General features: G+C 40.2%; 2 protein-coding genes across 5 annotated transcripts in view; both read right to left on the bottom strand.

Moving 5' to 3' along the window:
* Positions 1-9,380, bottom strand: part of pparg (peroxisome proliferator-activated receptor gamma) — a 33,584-nt gene extending 24,204 nt beyond the window's left edge. For 2 of the 4 annotated variants that reach the window (XM_068314989.1, XM_068314990.1), the window contains exon 1: positions 9,205-9,380. Coding sequence is in view for 2 of the 4 variants with exons in the window: in XM_068314988.1 (XP_068171089.1) it covers positions 8,718-8,769 (52 nt within the window). In the remaining 2 variants the exon portion in view is untranslated. Of the gene's footprint in view, positions 1-8,717; positions 8,826-9,204 lie in introns of those variants that run through there. The other 2 variants (XM_068314988.1, XM_068314987.1) reach the window with 2 other exon arrangements.
* A 5,072-nt stretch (positions 9,381-14,452) lies between these two features.
* syn2b (synapsin IIb) overlaps positions 14,453-27,006 on the bottom strand; it is a 78,561-nt gene continuing 66,007 nt past the window's right edge. The window contains exons 10-13 of the mRNA XM_068316302.1: positions 25,897-26,073; positions 25,561-25,627; positions 19,515-20,367; positions 14,453-14,890 (exon numbers count right to left, since the gene is read on the bottom strand). Of these exons, the coding sequence (XP_068172403.1) occupies positions 14,737-14,890; positions 19,515-20,367; positions 25,561-25,627; positions 25,897-26,073 (1,251 nt within the window). The 3' untranslated portion in view covers positions 14,453-14,736. The remainder of the gene's footprint in view (positions 14,891-19,514; positions 20,368-25,560; positions 25,628-25,896; positions 26,074-27,006) is intronic.

Raw genomic sequence — 27,006 nt, 5'->3', positions numbered from 1 at the left:
TGTGTGTGTGTGTGTGTGTGTGTGTGTGTGTGTGTGTGTGTGTGTGTGTGTGTGTGTGTGTGTGTGTGTGTGTGTGTTTGGTCATACTTTTCCTCAGGAAGTGATGACCGGTAGAAAGGGAACTACATAAACACATTTTCTCTCTCTGACAGAGTCTGGAGTCAGCAAAAGTTCAGACAGCTAACTGTCATGTGGTGTGTGTGTTTGTGTGTGTGTGTGTGTGTGTGTGTGTGTGTGTGTGTGTGTGTGTGTGTGTGCGCGTGCGCGTGCGTGTGCGTGTGTGTGAGGTGGTAGACATCAGATGCAGATGACTTCCTGTTGCTTCACTCTGACAGGTGACTTCATGCCTCTCTGGTTGCACTTCTCTCCCTCTGTTCAATCCCTCAGTGTCAACGCGGTGGTGGTGACACACTCTTTACTGCCTCCTCATGCAATGTTAAAACAACACAAGCCTGATGGTGTCTGATTTCTGTTAAGAAAACCCGAGTGATTACTTTCCAACCATAAAATAGTCCTTATCTCATGTCATGTGTTAATGGATACCATTCATTTGAATAATGATGACGATGTGGAACTATTTGTAATAATGATACGCAGGTTATTTCCTAATAATTACACGTCGCTTTATATATTGTATGTTCGTTAACTATGAGGTACAGAAGCAGGAATCAAAAACGAAAATGTAAAAATGATCAGTTTTGGACACTTATGGCTCACACTCTATAGTTAGTGCATATATCAGGGAGATTTGATAAATATTCATTCAAGTTTTTGGCAAGAAAGTGATCAAACATGTAATGTTTCCAATTTCACCTTCCCTGAAGCACCACATTAAAAAGAGTTTCATGTGACACAGCGATCCTCTCACTCACAGTGCACCATTCCTACTTGCAGTTTATTATTTTTCTTTCTTGCACATGTGAGGTCAATGTTTCAGGCCTGCCGTATCTTTAAAAATGTTAAAGCTAATTGCACACAAGTGATTAGAATCATACAACAGCAAACACTGTTTCTGACTCTCACAGACACTTTATCTTAAACCTGCCATCTCAACGAACAGGCCAGGTTGGACTCGGTCTGTTCAGGTGTCACGCCCAAGTCATGGTAATAATCAGCTCAGCAGCGAGCATGTGTCCCTGCCCTGGGTTAGCAATGCAAATGTTAATGTTCAAGCTATAACAAACTGACACCCCAAGCAGTATAAGCCTGTCCAACCCTCCAGCATGTCAACACAGAGATGATCACCGTGACGATATCTGAAACCCATCATGATGAGGTGAATCGTCTGCCTGTGAAATGTGCCCCGCAGTAACGTAAGAGACAACGCAATGGTGGACACTCACTCAGCAACGTGTGAACACACACACACACACTCACACACACACAAACACACACACACAAACACACACACACACACACACACTCACACACACACACAAACACACACACACACACTCACACACACACACACACACACACACACACACACACACACACACACACACACACACACACACACACACACACACACACACACAACCACACACACACACACACACACACACACACACACCACACACTCACAAAACACTGCACATATTCATATATTTGCACATGCAGGGACATTTGTGTGCACTAATCAAAAATTCACTGTTTTACTTACAGTTTTATGGAGAATTTTTATGGAGTAATTTTATATTTATTTCATCACAGATTATTACATAATCGCCTGATGATGACTGCAACAATTTTGCATTATTGTCAGAATTCCTTCCATTGTTCTTTATAAAACACCTGGAGGAAACAGAAACCTCTCTCTCTCTCTCTCTCTCTCTCTCTCTCTCTCTCTCTCTATATATATATATATATATATATATATATATATATATATATATATATATATATATATAGAGAGAGAGAGAGAGAGAGAGAGAGAGACACACACACACACACACACACACACACACACACACACACACACATATGTGTGTGTGTGTGTGTGTGTGTGTGTTTGCTCTCTGGGAATCTGAGGTTTTAACAATAATCTGAGGACATGAACCTTCTCCCAACTCCCTTAAATAGCTATGAGTTAATAGTTGATGAGTCTCTTGAGTCTCATGAGCTTCCTCGCATGGGGAAGGAGGGATACATGTATATACTGTCAAGCATTCACACACACACACACACACACACACACACACACACACACACACACACACACACACACACACACACACACACACACACACACACACACACACACACACACACACACACCATGATGCTACATGGAAAACGGGGGTGGAGGGTTTGATAGAAAGGTACCTTTTCAGATAAACATCTAAGTCTGCACTGTCGCCACGTACCTGATGTTGGCTTCAGGTGTCATGTGAGATTTATAGCTAAAGTTGTGTTTTGACAGAAATGGGGAGTGAGAGGAGGGCAATGCTGTCGGAAAAGGGAGGCGTACAGTGTGAGAAAGGTTATGCCCTGTTCCTCGAAAAGGAAAAGACGGGAGTGTGCTGCCTTCAGCTGCTGTTCAGCTGGACAATAACAGAACAACACATGACGCCGCTCTCCTTCAAGGCACCTACTGTCAACACGTGTGCTGGAAACAGTGAGGACAAAATAGATCAATGCTGAATTGTCTGTCAAACAGGAACAGAAATGAATGTTTGACATGAGCCAAATATGTGTCCGAGGATCAAGAGGTGACCTTTTCATGACCCCTCCCTGTGAATGCCCAAGATTTAGCATCAAGCATTTACATCACTTTGGGGATTTTTTGGTCATGCTCCAGATCAAAGCTTCCTTAATGTCTAGCGTATCCACTATGGGGTATCCTCTACCATGTGTATCAAATACACATGAAAGGATGTATGCTAAGGAGCCACACAAGAGGTTCAGGTGTGAACGGGATCATATATTTTAATTTATCATACTCTATAAGGTCAACTATCTTTGAACTGCCAAATACCAACAACAATTTCCATAATTCAAAAATAATCTACATGAGTTATTACATGGTTACTACATGGTTAGGGTTCTGTATGTCATAATCCTGTCAACCTGTCTCATCTGACATTGGAACTGAAATTAAAAGTAGAATGAAAAAACAAATGGAATTGAGGCCTTGTTTACACATTTTTAATGTTTTTAAAAAACTTTTTTTGTTCTCAAGACAACATTTTAAGAATCGTGCCCATGAACTTAAATCCACAAAACATTTGAAAACACTGTAGTCTGCATCAGAAGACAGTGGATGATGATGAGCCAGAATAATAGAAATCGATCACAGAATTAAATAGAATTCAAAGAATAGATTGCAGTAGCAAAACATCAAATCCCAGCAGAGGTAGTGTTAGCAAATTGTAGGAGAAATGAAACCAAACCATCTGACAATGTTTCTTGTGTCAGATATGCTCAACATGTTGGAACTGTAGCAGGTGTGGATGAAGCTGGGTGGGGATTTTAATTGTTTTCAAAGGAGCTGCATTTTACGTGTTTATTTTATCTTTATTTTTAAAATATCACACTAATGTTTCAGGGTTAATCTCCAAACACAATAAACTAAAAGTCAACAAAAGTTCAAACATAAATTAAGACTGCACAATCTCCAAAAATAATGAAACTACCCAGACGTCAATTCATGGTAAACTCTCTCTATATAATTTGTGATGAAAGGCCCTGGAAGATGTAGCTAAAACGTTCAAGGTTTAAAACTTTAATTCAACTTATTAATATTTCAGATTCATCACTATTAGTTAATGATTAGTTAAGTGGATAATTATTAAATGTATAACACTGCCAGAAAAGTACTATTGCTCCTCTTTAACATTTAAGACCCTTTGGTGTTTAACCGTTACTGTTTGTGAAAGGGAGGTAGTAGCTTACTGTACATGTGTCATCTTTAGTGAGAACTGACCCCATCATGTCTCAAGAGATGTAACTATCAGTGACCCTACAGAGAGCACTGAGCACCACACTGAGTCAGCCTCTCCTCCCACTCCAGACCTCTGTTTTCACCTGATGTCAAAATGTATTTGCCTCCACATTTTCCAAATGAGCAATTAGAACGTTAGTCAAAAGATATCTTTGGTGTTCATTGAAAAATGCCTGTTGAAAATAATCAATGATGCAATCTCTTTATCGCAATAATTGTGTGTCTATTTGTGTCATTTGATGTGTCTCTGTTTGTGTGTGCATGGGTGACTACCAAACAGGGAACTGTCTCAGACACCACGCGACTTCAAACGCTCAAGATTCCGTTTGTCTGTTGTTTCCTATTAATACAGTTGATTGTGAACTTTTACTCGGAAGGACACAACACTAATGGCCATCAGTAGCTGAAATAAGCAGTCCTAACTTCTGTTACAAACATTAGTAAATAAATAAATCAAACACAATTAAACTTAATTCCAAACCAGTGGATGGCGATGTGCAGCCAAGGCCCGCTAGGCCATCTTACTGTTTTTAAAAAAAATTACTCTCTGGCTCACCTTTTAAAGCTGAAACATTTAGACATTTAGTTTAGCAACACAGGATTGATGAGTGATTGTGTTAGTGATCAATCAAGGCTCATTTAGGTAATTTTAAGTTAACATGATTTGCAGTGTGAGCTCTTCCACTATTTTACATAGAAAAACATTTCAACTACATAGACATTTATATTTCAATTGTAGCAAAAAAGGCAGACAGATTGGAGACAGATTTCTCTCTTCCGTCACTGCTTTAGACATGAGACATGCGATGGTGTTAAAGAACTAGATGTCAGTATGGTTCTTTCCCATCCAAATATATATAAATTAATAATAGACTTCAGGTTAATAAAATGTAATAAATAAAACATAAAGTGAGGAAAATAAGTGTTCTATCCTTTATAACCTGTCACTTATACCACATGGTTTTGTAATTGAGCTGTTATCTCACCCCAGCTTGTTACCATTGTTGAAAGAGAGAGAGTGGAAATGAGAAAAAAAAAGCAACAGAAATGACACCTTCCTTTTCTACTTAAATGCATGTGGCCAACTCACATTTAAACCACTCACTAACAGACATATAAAAAAAACCATAAATAATGCAGAGCATGATATAAAGATGAATTAGGTTATTTAACTCAGACAATTTACATTAGACAAAAGTCACCAGTAAAGAAATCCAGAAAGACAGAAGAATAAAAATCTTGAATCATTCATCAGAAATCCTTTTCAATGACAAAAATCATTGAAATTCTGCAGATGTATGTTAGAGGTTCATTGTGAAGTTACTGAAATTTTAGTTATAATCATTTTTCAAATCAAAATTGCTGATCTTGCTAAAGTGTATAATTATGGCATTTGAAAACATGTCACCGGTGGCATGTTAAATAAGGTACACATATGAGTAAAACAAACTGAATTAGAATTAAAACATCAGGATAGTAGTTTGAAGGCAAAGTAGTTGGGCTGAACATGAATGTGCCACTTTCTCATTATCTGTACGTGCATCCAAATTCAAATCTGTAATGGAATATCTTCCTTTCTGTCTTGCAGCGACTACTTTAAACCTTTCCAGACCATTTCATTTCTAAATTTCCTTTTTAATTTTCTAACTAAGTGACCACAAATACATTTTAAGAAGACTGGAACTGGTTACATTATATAATGTGTTACATAACTTTTTAAGTGAACCTAGAACCAAAATGAGCCTTGTAGCAGAGAATCTACAAATGTAATGCCTTGTCTTTACACAACTCAAACAAAGCTTTGTGCAGAAAAATGCTGTCTGCAGCAGGTTAAACATCGCTTTCAGGCCATGCAAGCGGCAACATAAACATAGCATAGTATCTTGAGGCACTCCTATCATTTATGACAACAGAGCAAAGTCCAAATCTGTCTCAGTCATTCAGGTACACATCCACATATGTGCACACATCTCTCCGTAGCAATTAATTATATAAGTTGATAAGCAATCATTTGTTGTGTCAACACTTTTAATCCTGAATGCAGAGATTACAAGACATGTAAGGTGCAGTTAAGTTCATAAATATTTGGACAAAGACTAAGTTTTTCTAATCTCTTTTCTCTACAATACCACAAAGGATTTTAAATGAAACAATTGAGATGTAGATGAAATGCAGACCTTCAGCTCTGAGTTAGAGGAGTGAACAATAGGGTTGCATACAACTGTAAAGAACAAATGAATCTTCTGAACGTAATCCCTTATTTCAGGAGCTCAAAATTCATTTGACAAATAAATGAATGAAAATTAAATATTAATTTCTAATAATTTGTTGAAAATCCTTTGCTGGCAATGACTGCCAGAAGACTTGACTTTATGGACGTCACCATACGCTGGGTTTCCTCCTCTTTAATGCCCTATCAGGCCTTTACTGCAGTGGTTTTCAGTCTCTGTTTGTTTGTGGGCCTTTCTGTCTGGAGTTTGGTCTTTAACAGGTGAAATGAAGGCTCACTTGGGTTGATATCAGGTGACTGATTTGTCCACTTCACTTCTTTGCCTTAACTAAAACTTCTGGATTGCTTTGGCTGTAGTTTTGGGTCATTATCCATGCGTGTTGTGAAACACCTTCTTATTTTGGTTGCATTTGGCTGGACTTGAGCCAACAGTATCTCCCTGAACACCTCAGGATTCATCTAGCTGCTTCTGTCCTGTGTCCCATCATCAATAAACACCAGCGACCCAATGCCACTGGCAAACGTGAATGTCTAAACCATCACACTGCCTCCGCCATGTTTTACAGATAATGTGGTATGTTTTGGATCATGAGCTGCACCACGCACTCTCAATACTTTTTTCTTGCCATCATTCTAGTTTCATCTGACCAAAAATGTTCTTCCAGAACTGTGCTGGCATGTTAGATGTTTTTCTAGCAATGCCAATCTTGTTTTTCAATTCTTGAGGCTTATGAATGGCTGCATTTACTTTCATGCTGTCTTTTCTTCATGGTACACTTGAACAATGACACACCTACCTCCTGCAGAGTGTTTTAATTTGGTTTGTTGTTGTGAAGCAGTGTAAACATGAAAATTACTGTTGTCTTTCATGAACTTCCAGGTCTTTTTCCATTTTCTCTGCTCACCAGGGTTTTCTTTTTTTGTCAGAATGTACGAAACCACAGATTTGTAAGAACTGAATAATTTTGGTTGGATGGCTGGGCTTGCGCTAGCCATTCGCCACGTCGCCATAGGCGAAGTAAATTCCATAGGGCTACAAGATTTTCAGCCTGTGTAGCCACAGTGGCGTGGGATGGCTTGTTTCACCTGCATTGAGAGCTCCATTGATTGCATGTCATCTTCACAGCAAAATCTTCAATCTTGATTCAACTGCAGGCAATTTACATGGTTCATTGGTAATCAATCATATCAATAGAATGGCCCACAACTGCCCATGAAATGGCCTCAACTGTCCAATAACTTTTGAAACAGAGTGGCATAGATTAAAGAGCTGACATGCCTAAAATCTTCATCCAATCTGAATGTGGATACCCTCAAATAAGAGTCTGTACTTTATGTCAATATCACATGACATATGACATATGACATATCTACAGTATACTGTATTTGGAATTGCTTCATGAAACACATTTAAAAAAATCTTGTGTTAGTTTCCACATATATATGGACCCAATTGTATATGTTTTCCTTGTCTGAGATGTACTTGTGTGTCTGACACAATTTTCTACATTTGACATAAAATTTAATGAGCTGCCAAAAAATGGACTCACATGAAAGAACAAACAGTTGTGTCCTGTGTCTGGGAAATACTGACTGAGTTGGACAGGAGGGTATTGGTGACAAATGAATTGTGTGGACTACAGGGATGACCTTTGATAACTTAAAATTTAAAATCATTCAACAACCACAAGTGAATCACAAGTTGCTACTTTTATATCGTCATCTTTAAAAAACAAAGCTTAAAACTAGGTATATCAATCCGTTACAAACCCACATGTTACTACATTTCCTGAAGTTTGATAATATTTAATCAGTAAAAACCTGCAAACTTTTCAATTTTTCCAGAAGTTTTTCCAATTTTTTTTCTCTCTTTAAGTCTTTTTTATTTTTGTCTTTTTCTTTCAACTCTTTGGTCGACTTTCCAGGTTAGTTTAAAAACCTTAGTAAAAAGAGAACAAGACAACGTTTAACTTGGTTACATGACTCTGATCATTTTTTTCAATATTTTTGATCAATTTCAATATGTTGAGCCACTTATTTCAAAATTTCAAGTTTGCTTGGATTAATTACTGTGATTGAAAACTAAAAGTTGAAATTGTTTTAATTGGTTTGAATATGTTATATTGGTTTGAATATGTGAAAACTTCTATCTAAATTTCCCTGATTGCTCACCATAGTATAGACTGGTATGGAATTAATACAAGTGGATGCAGCTGAATAACCACAAGGTCAAACTGTCTAGATTTTTTTGCCGCAGCTTGTCCCAGTGTAATTATTACATCACAGGGAAAACAGCATTAGACTGGTTCACATTGGCCGCAGCCACACAGCTGACCCTCAGAGGGACGCCAGCATCGGCCCTGAGCTTCTGTCTACATTACTGCTGAGTCATAATTAACATTTTCCAGTTCAAAAATACAAAAAAACCCTAATGTTGTGAAACTATTAAGCATTCCTCACATATACTAGAAGAATGAGACAGAGAGTAATATTCAAACAGCAGTATAATTAATCAATTAACATGTGATCAGAGTGTGTACTCACCTAACAGGGGGTTACTTTTCTGACAGTTCAAATCTCTGCCTGGTGTTTGCATGTCAGACTCTCTCTCACAGTATGGCTCAACATCCTACTGAGTGCCCGGTGTCAATCCTGTGACCGCCCCCCACCCCCACTCCCACCCCCACCCCCACCCCCACATCACCCGCCACACTGGTGGACATCACACAGCAGAGTGTCCACCCTAACGAGACGTCATCCAGCAGTCTTAACGTTCATTAACGCAAGAGGGAAAATATGAATGGAAGGATCATCCAAAATCCGGTTTGTCACACAATGTAATCACTTCTCTATGATATATCTATATTAGATTATTGATAACAGTTTTCCGACTTATTATATGCTATATATTTAAAAAAAAAATAGATTCACTGTTTTCTAATGTAATGACTCTGTCAGCGTTATCATCCATGCAGCAGCGCCAACTCTCAGCGCTCGCAGCAGACTCTACCCCGAGCGGAGGGTGACTGACCTGATCAGAGCGTTGACGCGCACGTCAGCTGGAGCTCACCGGAGTTCGGAGATCGGTTTGTCTACTTCTGATTTCTGCAAAAGCACGCTGGCAGCCTTTGGAACCGGAGCGCGTTGACGCGTCCGCGGCGGCGCAGTGCCAAAATGTTTAGGTCTGTTTGCTGTTGAGGTTTCTGATCATGCTGTTGAGGTATGACTGCCTCTCTCTCTCCTCCCTCACTACATAACCAGCCCGGACTCCTGAGGACACACGCACAGGCATCAAATTACCTGATATGATATACTGAATTCTGTTGTGGCAGGTGAGTGGTTATTATTATTATTATTATTATTATTATTATTATTATTATTATTATTATTATTATTATTATTATTATTATTATTATTATTATTATTATTATTATTATTATTATTATTATCATTGTTATTATTATTATTATTATTATTATTTTTATTATTATTATTATTATTGTAGTAGTAGTAGTAGTAGTAGTAGTAGTAGTAGTAGTAGCAGTAGTGGTAGTAGTACTAGCATTAGCAGTAGTAGTAGTTGTAGTGGTAGTAGTAATAGTTGTCGCAGTAGTCGTACTAGTAGCAGTGGTGGTAGTAGTAGTAATAGTAGTAGTAGTAGCAGCGTTGTAGTGGTAGTAGTAATAGTAGTAGTAGTAGCAGTTGCAGTAGTAGTAGTTGTGATAGTAATAGCAGTAGTAGTATCATTTCAACCTTGGTCATCTGGGACATATTCTCAAGTCTCAAATAGTCAAGTGTAAATATTTCAAAAATACATTTTGAAAACACTGGACATAAGCCAAAAATTTCAGTGGTGCAGTGGTTAGCGCTGGCGCCTCACAACACGACAGACCCGGGTTCGAGTCCCACTCTGTGCGGAGTTCGCATACTCTGCCTGTGTCCACGTGGGTTCTCTCCAGGTTCTCCGGCTTCCTCCCACCTCCAAAAGCATGCGCTTCAGGTTGATTGGCCGGTCCAAATTGCCCGTAGGAATGAGTGTGTGTGTGCATGGCTGAATGTCTTTGTGTGTGGTTCCGCGGTGCACTGGCGTCATGCCCGGAGTGTCTCACGCCCTATGCCACCGAGATAGGCTCCGGCTCTCCGTGACCCGCTGTGGCGGATATAGCGGTAGTAATCTGAAGATGACTGACATTTTATTTAATAGTAGTAATAGTAGTCACTGAGGAAAAGACAGGAGACAGAGCTGGAGGTAGCAGATGCTGAGGTTCTCTCTGGGAGTGACCAGGAAGGATAGGATCAGGAATGAGTACATCAGAGGGACAGCACATGTTAGAGGTTTTGGAGATAAAGTCAGAGAGGCTAGACTGAGATGGTTTGGACATGTCCAGAGGAGAGATAGTGAATATATTGGTAGAAGGATGCTGAGTTTTGAACTGCCAGGCAGGAGGCCTAGAGGAAGACCAAAGAGGAGGTTTATGGATGTAGTGAAAGAGAACATGAAGGTAGTTGGTGTGAGAGAAGAGGATGCAGAAGACAAGATTAGATGGAGGCAATTGATCCGCTGTGACAACCCCTGAAGGGAAAAGCCGAAAGGAGAAGAAGAAGAAGATTTTATTTAATAATATTTCATAGCAATGGACAGTGATGTGTCTGAAATCATAAAGCTTAATTTCAGATGTATCATGACCCATCAGTGTGAATTGAGACAGCTGGAACACTTTAATTACTGAAAGACACTACCTTACACACACGGACACACACACACACACACACACACACACACACACACACACACACACACACACACACACACACACACACACACACACACACACACACACACACACACACAAATATTCTTGTTTTCTCTCACATACTGAACAACAGCAGTCCTCCCCAATTTTTTCTTTATTTAAAAAAAGGTCCCTAGACAGGTTTAGAAAAGCAAGACTAAGCAATATTTTCAGTTTGTTTGGACAGTTGAATCCCAGAGGACGGGATCTCTGGTATCTGAACATTTCCATCATCAAAACACTTCCATCTTTACAAGACTCTCCTACACTGTAAGGACATTATAATTAATAAAGATAACCTGACTGATCCTTTGTCAAACCAGGGAGGGAGGAAGGATCTTCAAACAAAACAGATTATTCAAGAACTAAATGTAGATATTAGAGTGTTTATCTAATCTAATGATCAGCCCTTCCTCCTGAAGTCCACACACCATTATTCTCAGTCTGGCTCCAGCAAGATGGGATGAGCACCAAGAGAAACAGGATTTGGCCAGTATAGGCTTGCTTTGGTGCATCAGCCACCCACGTCCCTATGAGCATTATGATGGAGACGTTCCCACAAACCTCCACTGACTGGTCATCCAGTGGAAACAGAACAAGCAGAACATGTGGATGTGTATGTGTGTTTCACATCATCTATAATGGAAAGCATGGTTGAAGGAATGCTTATATTCATAAAAGTGACATTTGAGATAATAAAAAATGTTATATTTATGGACAAATAAATGGAAGTGTGAGAAATCATAGGCATAGGTTAGTCCAAGCACTTAGATCTATCCACCAATTGTCCAAACCTTCAAGAGAAGACCAAACAATAAAAAAACAAATGAGGACAATCACATGCAGTCTACTACTTTTCAACAAATTCTGGACTCACAAAATCTCCAAGGACAAATCTGTGCAGATACAATAGTCTCATACATAATATTTCCAAATGCACATAGATCCACCTGCTGGAGAATCACCAGTATGTCATCCTTCTCTCATGAATTGGCACATGCTTGAGTTAGTCTTTATGCTTTTTGGTTTTGTAAGGTGCTCTTTCTATAATATTGACAAAATATAGTAATATTCTATATGGCAAATATATCAATAAGGTAGTGATGACATCAAAATGGTTGACTTGCTGACAAAGCTAATACAGCAAAATTAATCTATCTCTTCTATGTCATGTTTGTCTTTTATGTCATGTTTGTCTCATATGTGGAAGAGTCAGGATGAGGACGGAGGTGGATGAACATGACTTAACATGAATTATATTGATATGAGAACCTGTAGCAGGAGTCATTCCAGAGATATTTTTATCAGCCAGGTGATTATTCACCAGCAGACAACTCCCATGATTCTATGCGGCTTGATCACACGATCAGACTACATCCTTTCTGTAAATTGAAATGAGTTTTTTTTCTTCACATGGTTTCTGTTTAAATGTGTTTTTTTCCTTAATCTGAAATGTTATCAGTCGCCAGTCACAGAAGACATTACGCATCTGTATTTCACAGGATGAACAAGAACCTGAGATGAACAAATGGATCTCCATTTGTGTAACCAATGCCGTGTCTGTCTTTTTTTTTTAATTAATCCCTATGCATCTTGTGGCAAAGAAGCATCTCCCAAAATATCTACAAAATAAAATGAAACGGCATGCATGCCTCGCAAGTGTTTAAGAAGTTATACATCAACAAATACTTCTGTTTCATACTTTCTGCAAAGATAACAATTTAGTATGTGATAGACATGCATTGAATGTGCGGAACCAATATGTCTCTTTCTAGACAGGTACATCCCTCAAACAAAAGGCCACCTGTAGGAATCTTAGTGTATTGATGAAATGATTGAGCCACATCTTTATTAGTTTTTGTCTGTACAGAAAAAATACATCATCAATCACTATATCATGCAAAGCAGTATTGCATTACAAGTAAAAACACAATACAAACAATATGTACTGTACCATAAATATGGAGCCTCAAAAATAAATTGATCAATATTACAAAAAATAAACTCCTGAGATGACACATACATACATACAAATACAACATGTTATAATTTACTTGCAACATAGTACTGGGAATGGATAATCCAACAGGTTGATATGCAATTCTTAGGAGAGCATTTACTTGATGAACTTCGACTGCAGCCTCCCAGCTAAACCAGTCGAGGTGCTGGTTTCATTCCACGTTGCCTTAATTGAGTCCAACAAAGTTGCGGTAAAGCTAGCTGTCTGACATGGCAGTACAATCTGAAACCTGGCTTCTAACTGCAGTGAAAAGCAACCTGGAAAGTCATTACTGAAGGAAATTTTAAAGGGAATTTAGGAATGACAGATAGACACAGGTCCTGTATGTATTGTTATATTTATATTTATGATAGGATGACAGCGCTCAACAATCAGTCGAGGTGTTATTGCACTACCGTCTCAATGTCTTTTCATGAGAATAATCAAGAAATTACTACACTGTTGAGAGATCTACACAGAGATGAAACAAGTGATCACCAGTCACAGCTGCAGAAATGAGTCTTTACTCCTCCAAATGCATTCAGTCGCTTTTTATAATTGATCCGATTTGGTTTGTTAGGGCTGATCTAATAACTGCAGCTATTACAATTGGTCTTATCCTCTGCAGCTATTCTGGCATTTGAAGCAAAAGAATGAATTTTGATTTGTAACTGACCCAGGTCTGCACAGCTAACAAACACAGCTGTGAGTTGCAAACATGTTCACAATAAGGCTACAACATCAAGAGAGAGATTGAGTGAGAGAGGAAGACAGAGAGAGAGAGAGAAAGAGAGAGTGAGAGAGAGAGAGAGAGAGAGAGAGAGAGAGAGAGAGAGAGAGAGAGAGAGAGAGGCAAATGGAGGGAAAACTCAGTGTTGATAGAGATCCCTTCTGCTCCAAAAGTCACATCGAGCCACTTGGAGGAGCCATGCATAACAATTTAACACATATAAACACACTGATACACATATTTCCAACTCCCTCACATGACAACAAATTTCAAGGCTTGTAGACAAAAAAGGGGCAGAAATGATAAGTCCAATAGTCAAAGCCAAGGACCAAAGACACAACAGCTGGATTTACACAGGAACAAAATCATAAAGAATTTCTTTGACTCACAAACTTTCACTTACTGATCAAAATAGGTCATTACTGAGTTTTACAGTTTTCCTTTTTATAAATGTATGAATCCAGCCACAAAATGAAGGAGTTATGTCACTGACGCAAGCTTATGGATTGAGGAAATGGATTTCTTTCTGTTATTGTCTTGTATTTATTTATAGTATATATGTTTTTTTAATATGCTTTTCATATATATATATGCTTACATATATATACTGTATGTACATTACATCTGTAGGTTTAACATTATAATTATCTTTATTATATTCTTTAAAATGTGCTCTGGGAAAAATAAACCTTTTTTTTATTCTATTCTATTCTATTCTATTCTATTCTATTCTATTCTATTCTATTCTATTCTATTCTATTCTATTCTATTCTATTCTATTTCAATGACGTAACTCCTTCGCACCAATTTATCTAGCATTGCATCATATTCTGGGAATATCCTACCCAGCAGGCCACACTGTCACTCACAAAGGGAGATTGTAAGGGGAGAACAGGGATAGGTATGGAGGGAATTACAGTACAGTTAACACACAAAGTTTAATCTCAGACTGGTTCACATTTAATGTCAATCAAGTCATCAATGGCCAAAAGTAAAATGAGGAGGCAGGAATCAACGAGGGGCTGACTATGATTCAGATGTTTAGTCAGAAAAAAGACTGGCGAAGGACTTTCGAAGATTGCGAATGGTCTCCGCCTTTGCCTCATCTTGCCCATCACCTCCAGAGCTGGAGACCCCGCGGAAGAAAGAGGAGTCGCTGAAGGCATTGAAGGCATTGGTCAGGGACTGGGACTTACTGGGAAGGGATAGAAGAGAGAGGGAAAAAGAACAAAGACGTAAGGAAGGAGGAAGAGGATGCAGGGAGAGGAGGATTTAGTGGAATAATTCAGAGGTGTCATTAAGGGAGGAAGACAAACAGCGCTTTAAATCAACATTGTGTGTGTGTGTGTGTGTGTGTGTGTGTGTGTGTGTTTGTGTGTGTGTGTGTATAGATAGTACACACAAAAAGTACAGTCTAGTAGATTGGTCCTTCAGAAATTAAATCCTTTACCTTAGAAAAGCCTTTCTGACACTGGAAAATAGATTTTATTTGCTGATGTATTTTGAGCTTGTGGTACACCTAGGAGCTGCCAATTAGGTGCCTGAATGGACCCTATACATGTGGAGGATTATTATGTTCCTTGTTGAGTCCAGATTGTGCCTACAGCACTTGGATCATTGATTAAAAGAGTGGAGGACATGTGGAGAACGCTTTGCTGATTGCTGCACTGATAGAGTAGTATCGTTTGATGGAGGCAATGTATTTATTATGTGACAATATTTCCCTCCCTGGAATCATGGGGGGCAATCTAAATGCAGAGAAATATCAAGATAATCAGTGGTAATTCCATATCTCTACCAAATTATACTGTTGTGTCCTGTTATACTGTTTAGGCTACACAGTATTTGAATGCATGCACTACTGTTTTGCACCACATGGTGTCACTGTGGAAAGTCTGCCTGTAGGGGTTCTATCGGCGGAAGAAGCGAAAGGAAAGTGAGAGTTACGGCATGCGATGATGTGAAGCGATGCTAACACGACAACAAAGAATTGTCGATTGAAATGGAATTCATGTCTACAGTCTCTTCAGTCTAACCGTCCACCACTACAAACTGGCGACGAGGTAACCCACTTGCTGCTGTTTCACTACTGAGGACTATTTTTTTTGCGAAGATGGCTGTAAATGTGCCTTGTCCTCCTCCGTTTTTGCCGTGCCCTGGTACGCCTAAAATTCCGTTCAAGACATGGTTGCGGGTGTTTGACAACTACCTGCTGGTCATAAATGCAACAGGTAATGCATGGCCTGCTGCCAGACAGAGGGCTGTACTACTTCATTGCATTGGAACAGAAGGACAGAGGATCTTTCACTCACTGCCGGATACAGGTGATGCATACAGTATGATTCAGCACTGTGCACGATGCTCGTCTGAAGCAAGTCCTTCACCGCCTGCAAGAGGCTGGCCTACGGCTGAATGAAGACAAGTGCTGCTTTAATCAGTCAAGTCTACGCTTCCTGGGCCATGTGGTGTCTGTTGAAGGCATCACTCCTGATAAAGAGCACAATGAAGCTGTTCTGAATGCCCCATCTCCGACAGATGCTGCTACCCTTTGCTCTTTTCTAGGCCTGGTGTCATGGTATTCAAAGTTCATTCCTAACTATGCTACAGAATCTGAACCAATGCGGGCCTGTATCAGGAAAGACACTGACTTTTTTGTACGAGTGTACAGTCCAGTCTGTACCATGGAAACCTGCCATTACTGCCTTCCTGATGGCCTACCGTGCCACACCGCATGCAGCAACAGGTGTGTCTCCCTTTCAACTGCTGCATGGCCGGAGGATGTGCACAAAGTTGACTGTCCTGCCGCCCTCTAACGCTGACCCGGCCTCAGATGAACAGGTGCGGAAGAGAGTCACACGCTATCAAAACAAGATGAAGTCTTATACGGATGGACAACGAGGCGCATGCACTCCGTCTTTTCAAGAAAGGGATAGAGTGCGGGTGAAAACACCATTCCATGTGCCCAAAGCTCACCCTAAGTTTGGAGCTCCTCTGAGAGTTACAAAGAAGGTAGCCCAAAGCACATACTTGCTGGAGGATGGCCGAAGATAAAACGCCTCTCACTTAGCTCCTGATCGCTGTGCAAATGCCAAGACTCAGGACATTCCTGTTTCAACCGCCAGTGCCTCTCCATCCTTCCCAAGGAAATCAAGAGTCAGAAAGAAGCCTAACTGGATGCGAGAATATGTGATTGATTAGCTATTTCTCTGCTTATAGTAGCTGCCAATTCTTTCTTGCCATTGTTTTTGCCGGAGTGCAGGTTCTGTTCTTCCTTTACGTTGCCTCAGAAGAATTTATTTTTTTACTAAGAGGGAAAATGTTGTGTCCTGTTATACTGTTTAGGCTACACAGTATTTGAATGCATACACTACTGTTTTGCACCACATGGTGTCACTGTGGGAAGTCTGCCTGTAGGGGTTCTATGGGATGACGTGAAGAAGCAAAAGGACAGTGAGAGTTACGGCATGCGATGATGTGAAGCGATGCTAACACGACAACAAAGAATTGTCGATTGAAATGGAATTCATGTCTACAGTCTCTTCATTCTAACCGTCCACCACTACATGTACCATGCCATCAGTTCTGAACTCAATTTAATTTAGAACTTGTGGAATCAGCTTGGGGGTACTGTTCATGCCAGCATGACCACCACAACCACTACGGTTGGTTGGGCAACGGGATGCTGCCCGACACCTGTGTTGGGGCTGGTGAGAAGCATAAGAAGGATGTTCCAGGCTTCTGCGGCTGTGTGGCTGCTCCACATGATACTGAGGGTCCTGTTTCTTCACAATTCAATAATCCATTCCACCAAGCAACACGAAAAAAGAGTCAACAAAAGCACCAATTATCCCCAGGAGACCTAACACATACAGTATTTGTCTCCCACAGTGGGATAAGCACATCAATAATGAAAAAAAATGAAGTAAGAGGTAGGTTGTGACAGAGTTTCCTTACAGGAAGCCAATAGTCTACACTGATGGCATTAATTTTTAACCTGACACAAATTGTCGGCAGTTTCAATGTTCATGAACGTCCGCCTGAACATAAATACATTGTGCGTTCATTCCCTGCTCAGAAGTTCACAGAGAAATGGGTATAAGAAGGAAGAAACGCTGCAGGGAAAAGGTCAAAGGGAAAAGGTCACATGAAGTCTGACATCAGAGCAAAATGTTCAGTTAGTCCGATGTTGAATGAGTTATGTTGACATGATGTAAAATCTTTATCTATGAGGTGTAATGTAATGTTTTACAGACTGTTAGCATTAGGCTAAATCCTCTTGCCATGTTCGTGTGATCGGCCCTAATTAGGCCATCTTCATCATCATCATCATCATCATCTTTCAAAATGAAATATTTCATGTCTTTTTAAGTTTGTGTTAAATATGAATGTTCAACTGTTTGGAATTTATGCTCATAGAGCCTACCATTAATCTATAAAAGAATTAGGCCTGTTGATTGCTCATTTTTCAATAATTCATTTCGGAACCACTTTTCCTCTTTCACGGGTCACGGGAGTCACTTGAGCCGATCCTAGCAGACATGAGGCGGAGAGACACTCCGGACACGGTGCCAGCACATGACGGAACCACAAGAAAAACAAACAATCACTCACGCACACACTCACACCTACGGACAATTTGGAACCGACCAATCCACTTGAAATCCACGTTTATGGAGGTGGGAGGAAACCGAGAACTTGGAGAAAATCCACACAAACATGGGGAGAACATACAAACTCCACACAGAAGGGACTTGAACCTGGAATTTTCTTGCCATATAACAACAACACTACCCAGTGTGCCACCATGATTAAAAAAAAGACTCCCCCCCTATGTTTTTTTGACACCTTGTGTGTGTGTGTGTGTGTGTGTGTGTGTGTGTGTGTGTGTGTGTGTGTGTGTGTGTGTGTGTGTGTGTGTGTGTGTGTGTGTGTGTGTGTGTGTGTGTGAGTGTGCGTGTGTATACATGTATAAAACATGTATGGTTTATAACCCATTTTAATGAAATAAATTCTAAAGCATTTAGTAACTCTAACTTTATAATAACCAATAACTATAATGACTGTGTGTTTTTTAATTAATCTGTAATAACAACTTAAAACAATACACTTTATCTTTTTGTAATTGTTTGTGCTTTGCATGACGTAACACTTGAGTTACGTTCACTAAAACTTTTGTAACTATGTTCTAATCATGCATGACCCATAACTCAACCCTGACCTTCAACATTTTGGGGACTTTTTTGCTTCATGACACTTTAATTACACTTTGCACTGCTGTGGTTGACTCATTCGGATGTGTTTCCTTTTCGTGGTACATTAAAACCTGGTGCAGCTGGGCACCTTATACATCTTTTGGCACAGAGGCATCCACCACAATATCTCAATTTAAAACTTTGGGAATGAGAACAAGTCCCAACAACAGTATGGATGCTCTGTGTGTTAAAGATGCTCTACATAATTACTTCTGTTTCACAGCTTTCAGCTTTGAACATCTGTTATACACAGATGTAAAAGCGGTTATACACATGTATGTAAAATTTGTATACTTGATATAAATGCAAAATATTACGAAATGGCTTCACAAGTAGGTAATTATATTTACAACAAAGATGCCACTGAGAATTTTATTATTGTGCCTAACTGGAATAAGGGATACGGAAATACTACAACTCCACCCTTTTTAGTCATACAAAAAAAATAATGCTATTAAATTTAAATGACATAGTAACTGAATCTGAGATTTGATTTTCTGTCCTAAAGTATGACCAGCGAAATATAGGTTTTTGCATTAATTGGGCTGTTTTGGTGGTACAGCTTACTTCAGAAGAGGATGGGTCTTTTGCTGGGATGTTGGCTGTTCTTCCACAGGCGCCTGGGCTTCGGTGGGCATTGCAGGGCCCTCAGCTGGGACAGACTCTGGGTTTGGGGAGGGAGAAATGGGCTTGGCCTGGGGTTGAGCTTGAGCAGGAGACTGGGCAATAGGAGGGGACTGGGAGGGTTTGGCTGGGGACTGAGGCTGTGTGGGGGCAGTGGTTGATGCAGTATCTGAGGCCTGAATGGGAGTTGGGGCTTGGGCAACAGGCTGGGGTTTAGGAGAAACTTTGGGAACAGGTGGGGTTTGGGGCTTTGGCTGGAGCTGCGGCTTTGAATTCCTGCGTACAGGAGGAATTGGTTTTGCAGGAGGGATTGGTTTGGGGGGTAGCTCTTTTGGTTTCCCAGGGGATGAAGATGGGGAGCTCTGGAGCTGGGGTTTGGGTTGCTCTGTGGTACAAGCTGAGACTGGAGGGGAAGCTGGGGCTGGAGTTGGGACTGGAGTTGGAGCTGGGGCTGAAGCTGGAGGGGAGGCTGGAGATGCTGTTGCTGCTGCTACTTTGGACTGGGGGGAGCCTGGAGCTGCTGTGGCTGCTGCTGCTTTAGCTGGGGATGATGGTGCAGCTTTGGATGGGATGGAAGCAGAAATTTGGGGCGGCTTTGTGACAGATGGAGCTCTTGTCATTGGGGGAGGCCTCGGCACTGGAGGCTTTGTGACTGAGGCAGCCCTCTGCATTGGGATTTGCTTTTGAGCTGGACCTGGACCAGGTTTCTGGGCCTGACTGGTCTTTGGTATTGGTTCAGTTGTTTTCCTTGCAGGCTCTGATGATGGTTCGACGCTCTTTGATTTCACTGGTGCACCTGATGGATTGAGATAAGATAGTTACATCAATTTATCGTACCAAGACTATATAACACAAAAGCAAGGCATTAAAAAACAAAGCAAAAAAGGTGTAAAGGAAATCAATTAATTAGCAGACATGGATTAGATCTGGCACCCGTTTGTCACAGTTAGAAAACCAGGGGCCTGCCTGAAACACTCACCAAAGACCAAAGCGGAGCGTGACACAGATAAGGAGCTTGAGTGTCGACATTCCCATTCAGACAATGACAACAACCCACCACATTATAGAAGCCTTACAAAAATTCATCCGCATAGGACTGTTTGGACTCCAATGACCATCAGATGGCAGCAGAACAACAGGAAAGAGAAGCAGTGGTACAAGCCTCTCATATCAAGTGTTAGTTGCTTACAAGTCATGATTGATGTGATGAGGAAGAAATTCAGACAAAAACACCCATAAAGACAAATAGGTTAATGGAAAGGAAAGGGAACGAATGAAAGCAAACAACAGAAGAAATGATGCAAATAAGAAATAAAGCTATTACTCTTGCTTCAAACTCAAACAGCCAGCAAAGCGACCATCATGCAGTACAAACTAAAGACTCTAAACATGCGATCACTCATGCTGGGAATGAAGCAACAGTCACGATGAGTTTCCAGGTTTTCAGTGGCTGCAAATGCATTTTCAGGCTAAAGGGGTATATTTGCTTACATAGACTAGACGTTAGTCTCAATGTAATCTGCAGTTCTGTAGTTTGTAGTGTATAGTTTTGCATTGTAAATATAACTGTAAATTTTTGATAATATATATTTTGATATTATACAGTTATTATTATCTTATCTTATCTTTAAAAAGCTTCCTTGAATACAGGTCATAAATTGTGGATCAATTCATGTTTGCATTCTTCTTCTTTTTCTTCTTCTTCTTAACATCAGATGTCGCTTAAAACTAGAATTTGGTTTCTATAAAATGACAAAAGACCTAAACAACTAGGAACATCTGGTGTCACAAAAATATCCAATGCACTTTAGTTGATGATCAACTCACTTTTGCAAACTTCCTGATATAATGCACTAATTTTTAAATGGTATTTCCTTTCATTTATTGGTTTTTAGTGTTTTTGAAGCACTTTAGTTCTTTCATCTAATGAAAAATTGTAAAATGTTCTGAATATGATTGAAGTTTTTTGCAAAAAAATCTTCTTCTGAAGCACTTTAGTGCTTTCATCTAATGTAAAATTGTAAAATGTTTGAATGTTATTAAAGTGTTTTTGCACAATGTCTACTGCATCCTCTTTTCTCACACTAACTACCTTCATGTCCTCTTTCACTACATCTATAAACCTCCTGTTTGGTATTCCTCTAGACCTCCTGCCTGGCAGTTCAAAACTCAGCATCCTTCTACCAATATATTCACTATCTCTCCTCTGGACATGTCCAAACCATCTCAGTCGGGCCTCTCTGACAAAAACCTCTAACATGTGCTGTCCCTCTGATGTACTCATTCCTGATTTTATCCATCTCGGTCACTTTCAAAGAGAACCTCAGCATCTTCATCTCTGATAACTCCAGTTCTGTCTCCTGTCTTTTCCTCAGTGACACTGTCTCTAGACCAAACAACATCTCTGGTCTCACCACAGTTTTGTACACCTTTCCTTTCATTTTAGCTGAATCTCTTCTATCACACATCACATCTGATGCTTTTCTCCACCCGTTCCATCCTGCCTGTACACGCTTCTTCACCTCTTTTCCACACTCTCCATTGTCTGGACTGTTTAGACTAAGTACTTTAACTCCTCCACCTTCTTGATCTCTTCTCCCTGTAACCTCACTCTTCCACTTGGGTCCCTCTCATTCACACACATGTACTCTGTCTTACTGCGGCTAACCTTCATTCCTCTCCTTTTCAGGACAAGCTTCCATTTCTGTAACACAACACTGCTCCCTCTGGAATTCTCTGTACTTCTCTATCAACATCCTCAAAGCAAATACTGCATCTGTAGTACTCTTTTTTGGCATGAAACCATACTGCTGCTCACAAATGCTCACTTCTGTCCTTAGTCAAGCTTCAACTATGGCAGATCAGCATTATTCATCTGTAGTTGCCACAACTCTGCACATCTCCCTTGTTCTTAAAAATGGGCACCAGAACAATTCTCCTCCATTCCTCAGGCATCTTCTCACGATTTAAGATCCTGTTGAACAACCCAGTCAGAAACTCTACCGCCACCTCTCCTCGACACTTCGACACCTCCACAGGTACATGGTCAGGACCTACTGCCTTTCCACTCTTCATCTTCTTCAATGCTCTCCTCACTTCATCCTGACTAATCTTTGCTACTTCCTGGTCCACAACAACCACCCGTTCTAGTCTTTGTTCGCTCTCATTTTCCTCGTTCATCAACTCTTCGAAGTACTCTTTCCTTCTTCCCATCACACTACTGGCACCAGTCAATACACTTCCATCCCTAACCTTAATCAACCTAACCTGCTGCATGTCCTTCCCATCTCTGTGTTTCTGTCTGGCCAACCTGTATAGATAAGTCATCATAAGCCCCTTGTTTGGCCTTTGCTACCTCTACTTTCACCTTACACTGCATCTCCCTGTCTACTCCTGTCTACTCTCCTTAGTACTCTCAATGTCCCACTTCTTCTTAGCTAACCTCTTTCTCTGTATACACTCCTGTACCTCCTCATTCCACCACCAAGTCTCTGTATCTACTTTTCTACCAGATGACACACCAAGTACTCTCCTACCTGTCTCACTAATCACATTAGCTGTAGTTGTCCAGTCATCTGGAAGCACATCCTGGCAACCCAGAACCTGTCTTAACTCCTGCCTAGAAGTCATGCATCAATCTTTTTTTTTCAGCTTCCACCATTTAATCCTCCACTCTGCCTTTGCCCTCACCACCAGAGTAATCCTACACACCATCATCCTATGCTGTTTGGCTACACTCTTGCCTACCACTACTTTGAAGTCACTGCTCTCCTTCAGATTACATCGTCTACACAAGATGTAGTCTACCTGTGTGCTCATACCTCAACCATTATAGGTCACCCTATGTTCCTGCCTCCTCTGGAAGAAAGTATTCACTATTGCCGTTTCCATCCTTCCAAAGTCAACCACCATCTGTCCTTCTGCATTTCTTTCCTGGATACTAAAGCTGCCCATCGCCTCCTCATCACCTCTGTTTCCTTCACCAACATGTCCATTGAAGTCTGCACCAATGACAACTCTCTCACTTCTAGATATGCTCTGCATCACTTCATCAAAGTCCAACCAGAATTTATCTTTCTCCTCCAGCTCACATCCTACCTGTGGAGCATACCCACTAACAACATTGAACATCAAACCTTCTATTTCTAGCTTCAGACTCATCACTCTATCTGACACTCGTTTTGCCTCCAGGACATTCCTAACAAACTCCTCCTTCAAGATAACTCCTACTCCATATCTCTTTCTATCTACACCATGATAGTAAAACTTGAACCCTGCTCCTAAACTTCTAGCCTTGCTACCTTTCCACCTGGTCTCCTGGACACACAGTATGTCTACCTTCCTCCTCTGCATCATGTCAACCAACTCTCTACCTTTACCTGTCGTAGTTCCAACATTCAACGTCCCTACTCTCAGTCCTATACTCTTGGCATTCCTCTTCTCTCTCTTTCTACGAACACACTTTCTTCCTTTCTTTCTTTGACCAACAGTAGTCCAATTTCCACTGGCACCCTGTAGATAAGCAGTACCGATGGCAGTTGCTGTCAACCCGGGCCTCAACCGATCTGGTATGGAAGTCATTCACATGTTTGATTTGGCAAAAGTTTTACGCGGGATGCCCTTCCTGATACAACCCTCTGTATTTATCCAGGCTTGGGACCGGCACAATAAGACACAGGAATTACTATAAAGCAGCAAAATGGCTATGAGTCTTACGTTTTCAGTCATAAAGCATTCCAATGGTTGCTTGGAACTCACAGCACACAAAAACCAAAGAAAATATCATTTGTACAAACACAGATTGTCAAGGGTGACACTTGGAATTTGCTTGGATTTCAAACACTGAACTAGGTTATTTTTAATTTGGTTGTGTACATACAAGAAAGTGATTTAGCCATGCAAGCTGGTGATGCTTTTGGCATGTAATTGCACTCCACTACAATATCATTCATAGCCCAGAGATGTAATAGCCTGAATTCAGTGGTTCATTGCTCCAAGGAAATTAGCAATTCTCATTTAAATTTAAAAAAATGCATATTTTTCTTCAATATTCCATCAATCATGTCAACAGGTTTCGTAATTTTCAAAGAAATATATGCATTGTGTACCGTGTGAAGCCGCTTTGTCTTGTCTCAGGTATGATAACACAGAATGACGATTAATTATCAATGACAACAACAACAACAATTTATCTCCAAAGCAAACAGGCTTTGTGTATGGACATTAATTTTGATTATATCAGCCTATAGCAAAAAATCACCAGAATGTCACAGATAATAGGGCTTCCATAATGTTGAACAGGCAGGCTAAATGTACTGAATTCCACATTTGCTGGTTTAGTCAGGTGATAAAATTCAGTGTTTAGAAGGCAAAGCTGCAGTGTAGACAAGCAGGAGCGGAATTATTTAGCCTCTCAGACCTACATTATTGCAACAATTACCATCAATGTCCCACTGAAGCCTTGAAGCCATTAGTTTGAGGCAGTGAGGACAGACAGTGATACCTTTGAGCAACAACGAGAAGGTGGCAGATGAAACGCACTACTATCACTCTTAAAGGAGTAGTTTTGGGAAATACATGGCAATAATTAGATCAGAAGATCAACACTAGTCTGTATGTATGTTATACACAAAGCTACAGTGAAGAGAACAGGGCACGGCTAAGCTTAGGATTTGCTGACAACAAAAAGCTAATGTGGCCCTGTCAAAGGTCACAAAATCAACCTACCAATATCCGCAAATCCAAGTTAAATTTTCATTAATATTTCATTAACATTGGAAGAATTTTCTGATTACTTTCTTTGTTTGTTCCCTAATGGCAAAACATGTTTTGACTGAAATGCTGTGAAATGCTTCAATAGTGAATATGTAATTGAAGAGAATTCTCTGAGGATGTCAGAGAATGAACTATCAGACATCTGATTCTTAGGCATGTTTCTGCCCTACAGCGGCTGCACTTTTATTAGAATGGACAGTGGTGTTCAGACAACCTTGAGGCTGAGGACGCTGGCCTGAGGTCCTGTTTGGATCTGTCAGTCCTTCCTTAAGGGCAGCACTCTGGAAGAGTGAGGGGCAGAAGAAAGAAATGAAAAACAAAGAGTAACCATGGTTCAGGTAAAAAACCAGCCATGCATTGTGAAGAGCCTAAACTTAAGGCTTTAACTCCAGACTTTAACAACTCAGACGGATTCTGTGTCTGTGTTAACATCACAGGCAGAACTGAAACAACTTTTGTTGAAAGTACCATCATCGATCTAACTACTGATGCATTCAATAGAAATACATGGGTTTTGTTAGGTTTCCATTTCAGTTGACTCAGCCTTTACCTGCTGGGGCTGCACAGTGGCCGGTTTCTGGCCTTGAGGGGAGCGTGCAGGTGAGTGGGAAGCACTTGATGACCTGGCAGCCAGCGATTGGTTCATCTTAACCAGCACCACCTCTGAAATGAGCTGGCGGTCCTCTGCCTGGTGATCGCCAATCAGCTGCATAGATGAACCCACAACCTGGACAGATGTAATATGGGGAACGTATTAGAAAATGTGTGCATCGCTTAATGATAAGATTAGTATGAATTGTTGCAGACACACACTGGGTAACAAAAGCAAAGTTAATGACTCTCTCAGTAATTTTCATGGATAATGTTTTTTTAAAAATATATAAAATATACAGTATATATATATATATATATATATATATATATATATATATATATATATATATATATATATATATATATATAAAAATGTGTAAATATGAAGAATGTGGTAATGATCAAGAATGTGGAATCTAATGTTATCTGACAGCAGTAATAATGAGTCTTGCTGAATCAATCTTGAATCAATTGCTGGCTATTTTGTTCTTACACTTTTCAATGTCAGTGGGATGTTAGGAGACGTTCAAAACCACCGTGACTGGGTGCTGATGTAAATGGGTCTCCTGTATCGTCTCCCTCTGCTCCTCCTCTCAATGAACTTTGTAATTATAATTATCCAAACCTTTTCATGGCTCATCCCATTTATTGTTCCTCCTTCAGCTTCTTTCCAGTCATTTAATTGCTGTCAGCCTGACTCACTTGTCTGGAAAAACCTCAGGTCATTACTTCTGATTCCCAGTCCAACTGTTCACCATAGCATCTGAGTCAAACATGCAAGTCGTTATCCATGAGTTTTTAACGTCTATTTTTCTGGCTCCCTGCAGTCCCACCTCACTACTGAATTGTGTTTAATCACACCTATTACTGTCTACATTTTGGAATGTTGACAAAAATTGACCCAGGTTTTACCACAGACTGGCTTCGTAACTACTGCTAAATTACAACCAGAGAAAGTCAGCCCTCTCTATAGGACTGCAGTGTGTGTTTCACAGACTCTGGCTTGTTAAATTGCTCCCTAAGCTGACAGAAATCTTGGCCACTCAATGTTGTGGCGTAATTACTT

The sequence above is a fragment of the Antennarius striatus genome, chromosome 5 (assembly GCF_040054535.1).
Source record: "Antennarius striatus isolate MH-2024 chromosome 5, ASM4005453v1, whole genome shotgun sequence".
Lineage (NCBI taxonomy): Eukaryota > Metazoa > Chordata > Actinopteri > Lophiiformes > Antennariidae > Antennarius > Antennarius striatus.
The sequence above is the reverse complement of the archived record's forward strand: the minus strand, read 5'-3'. Positions and strand labels throughout refer to the sequence as shown.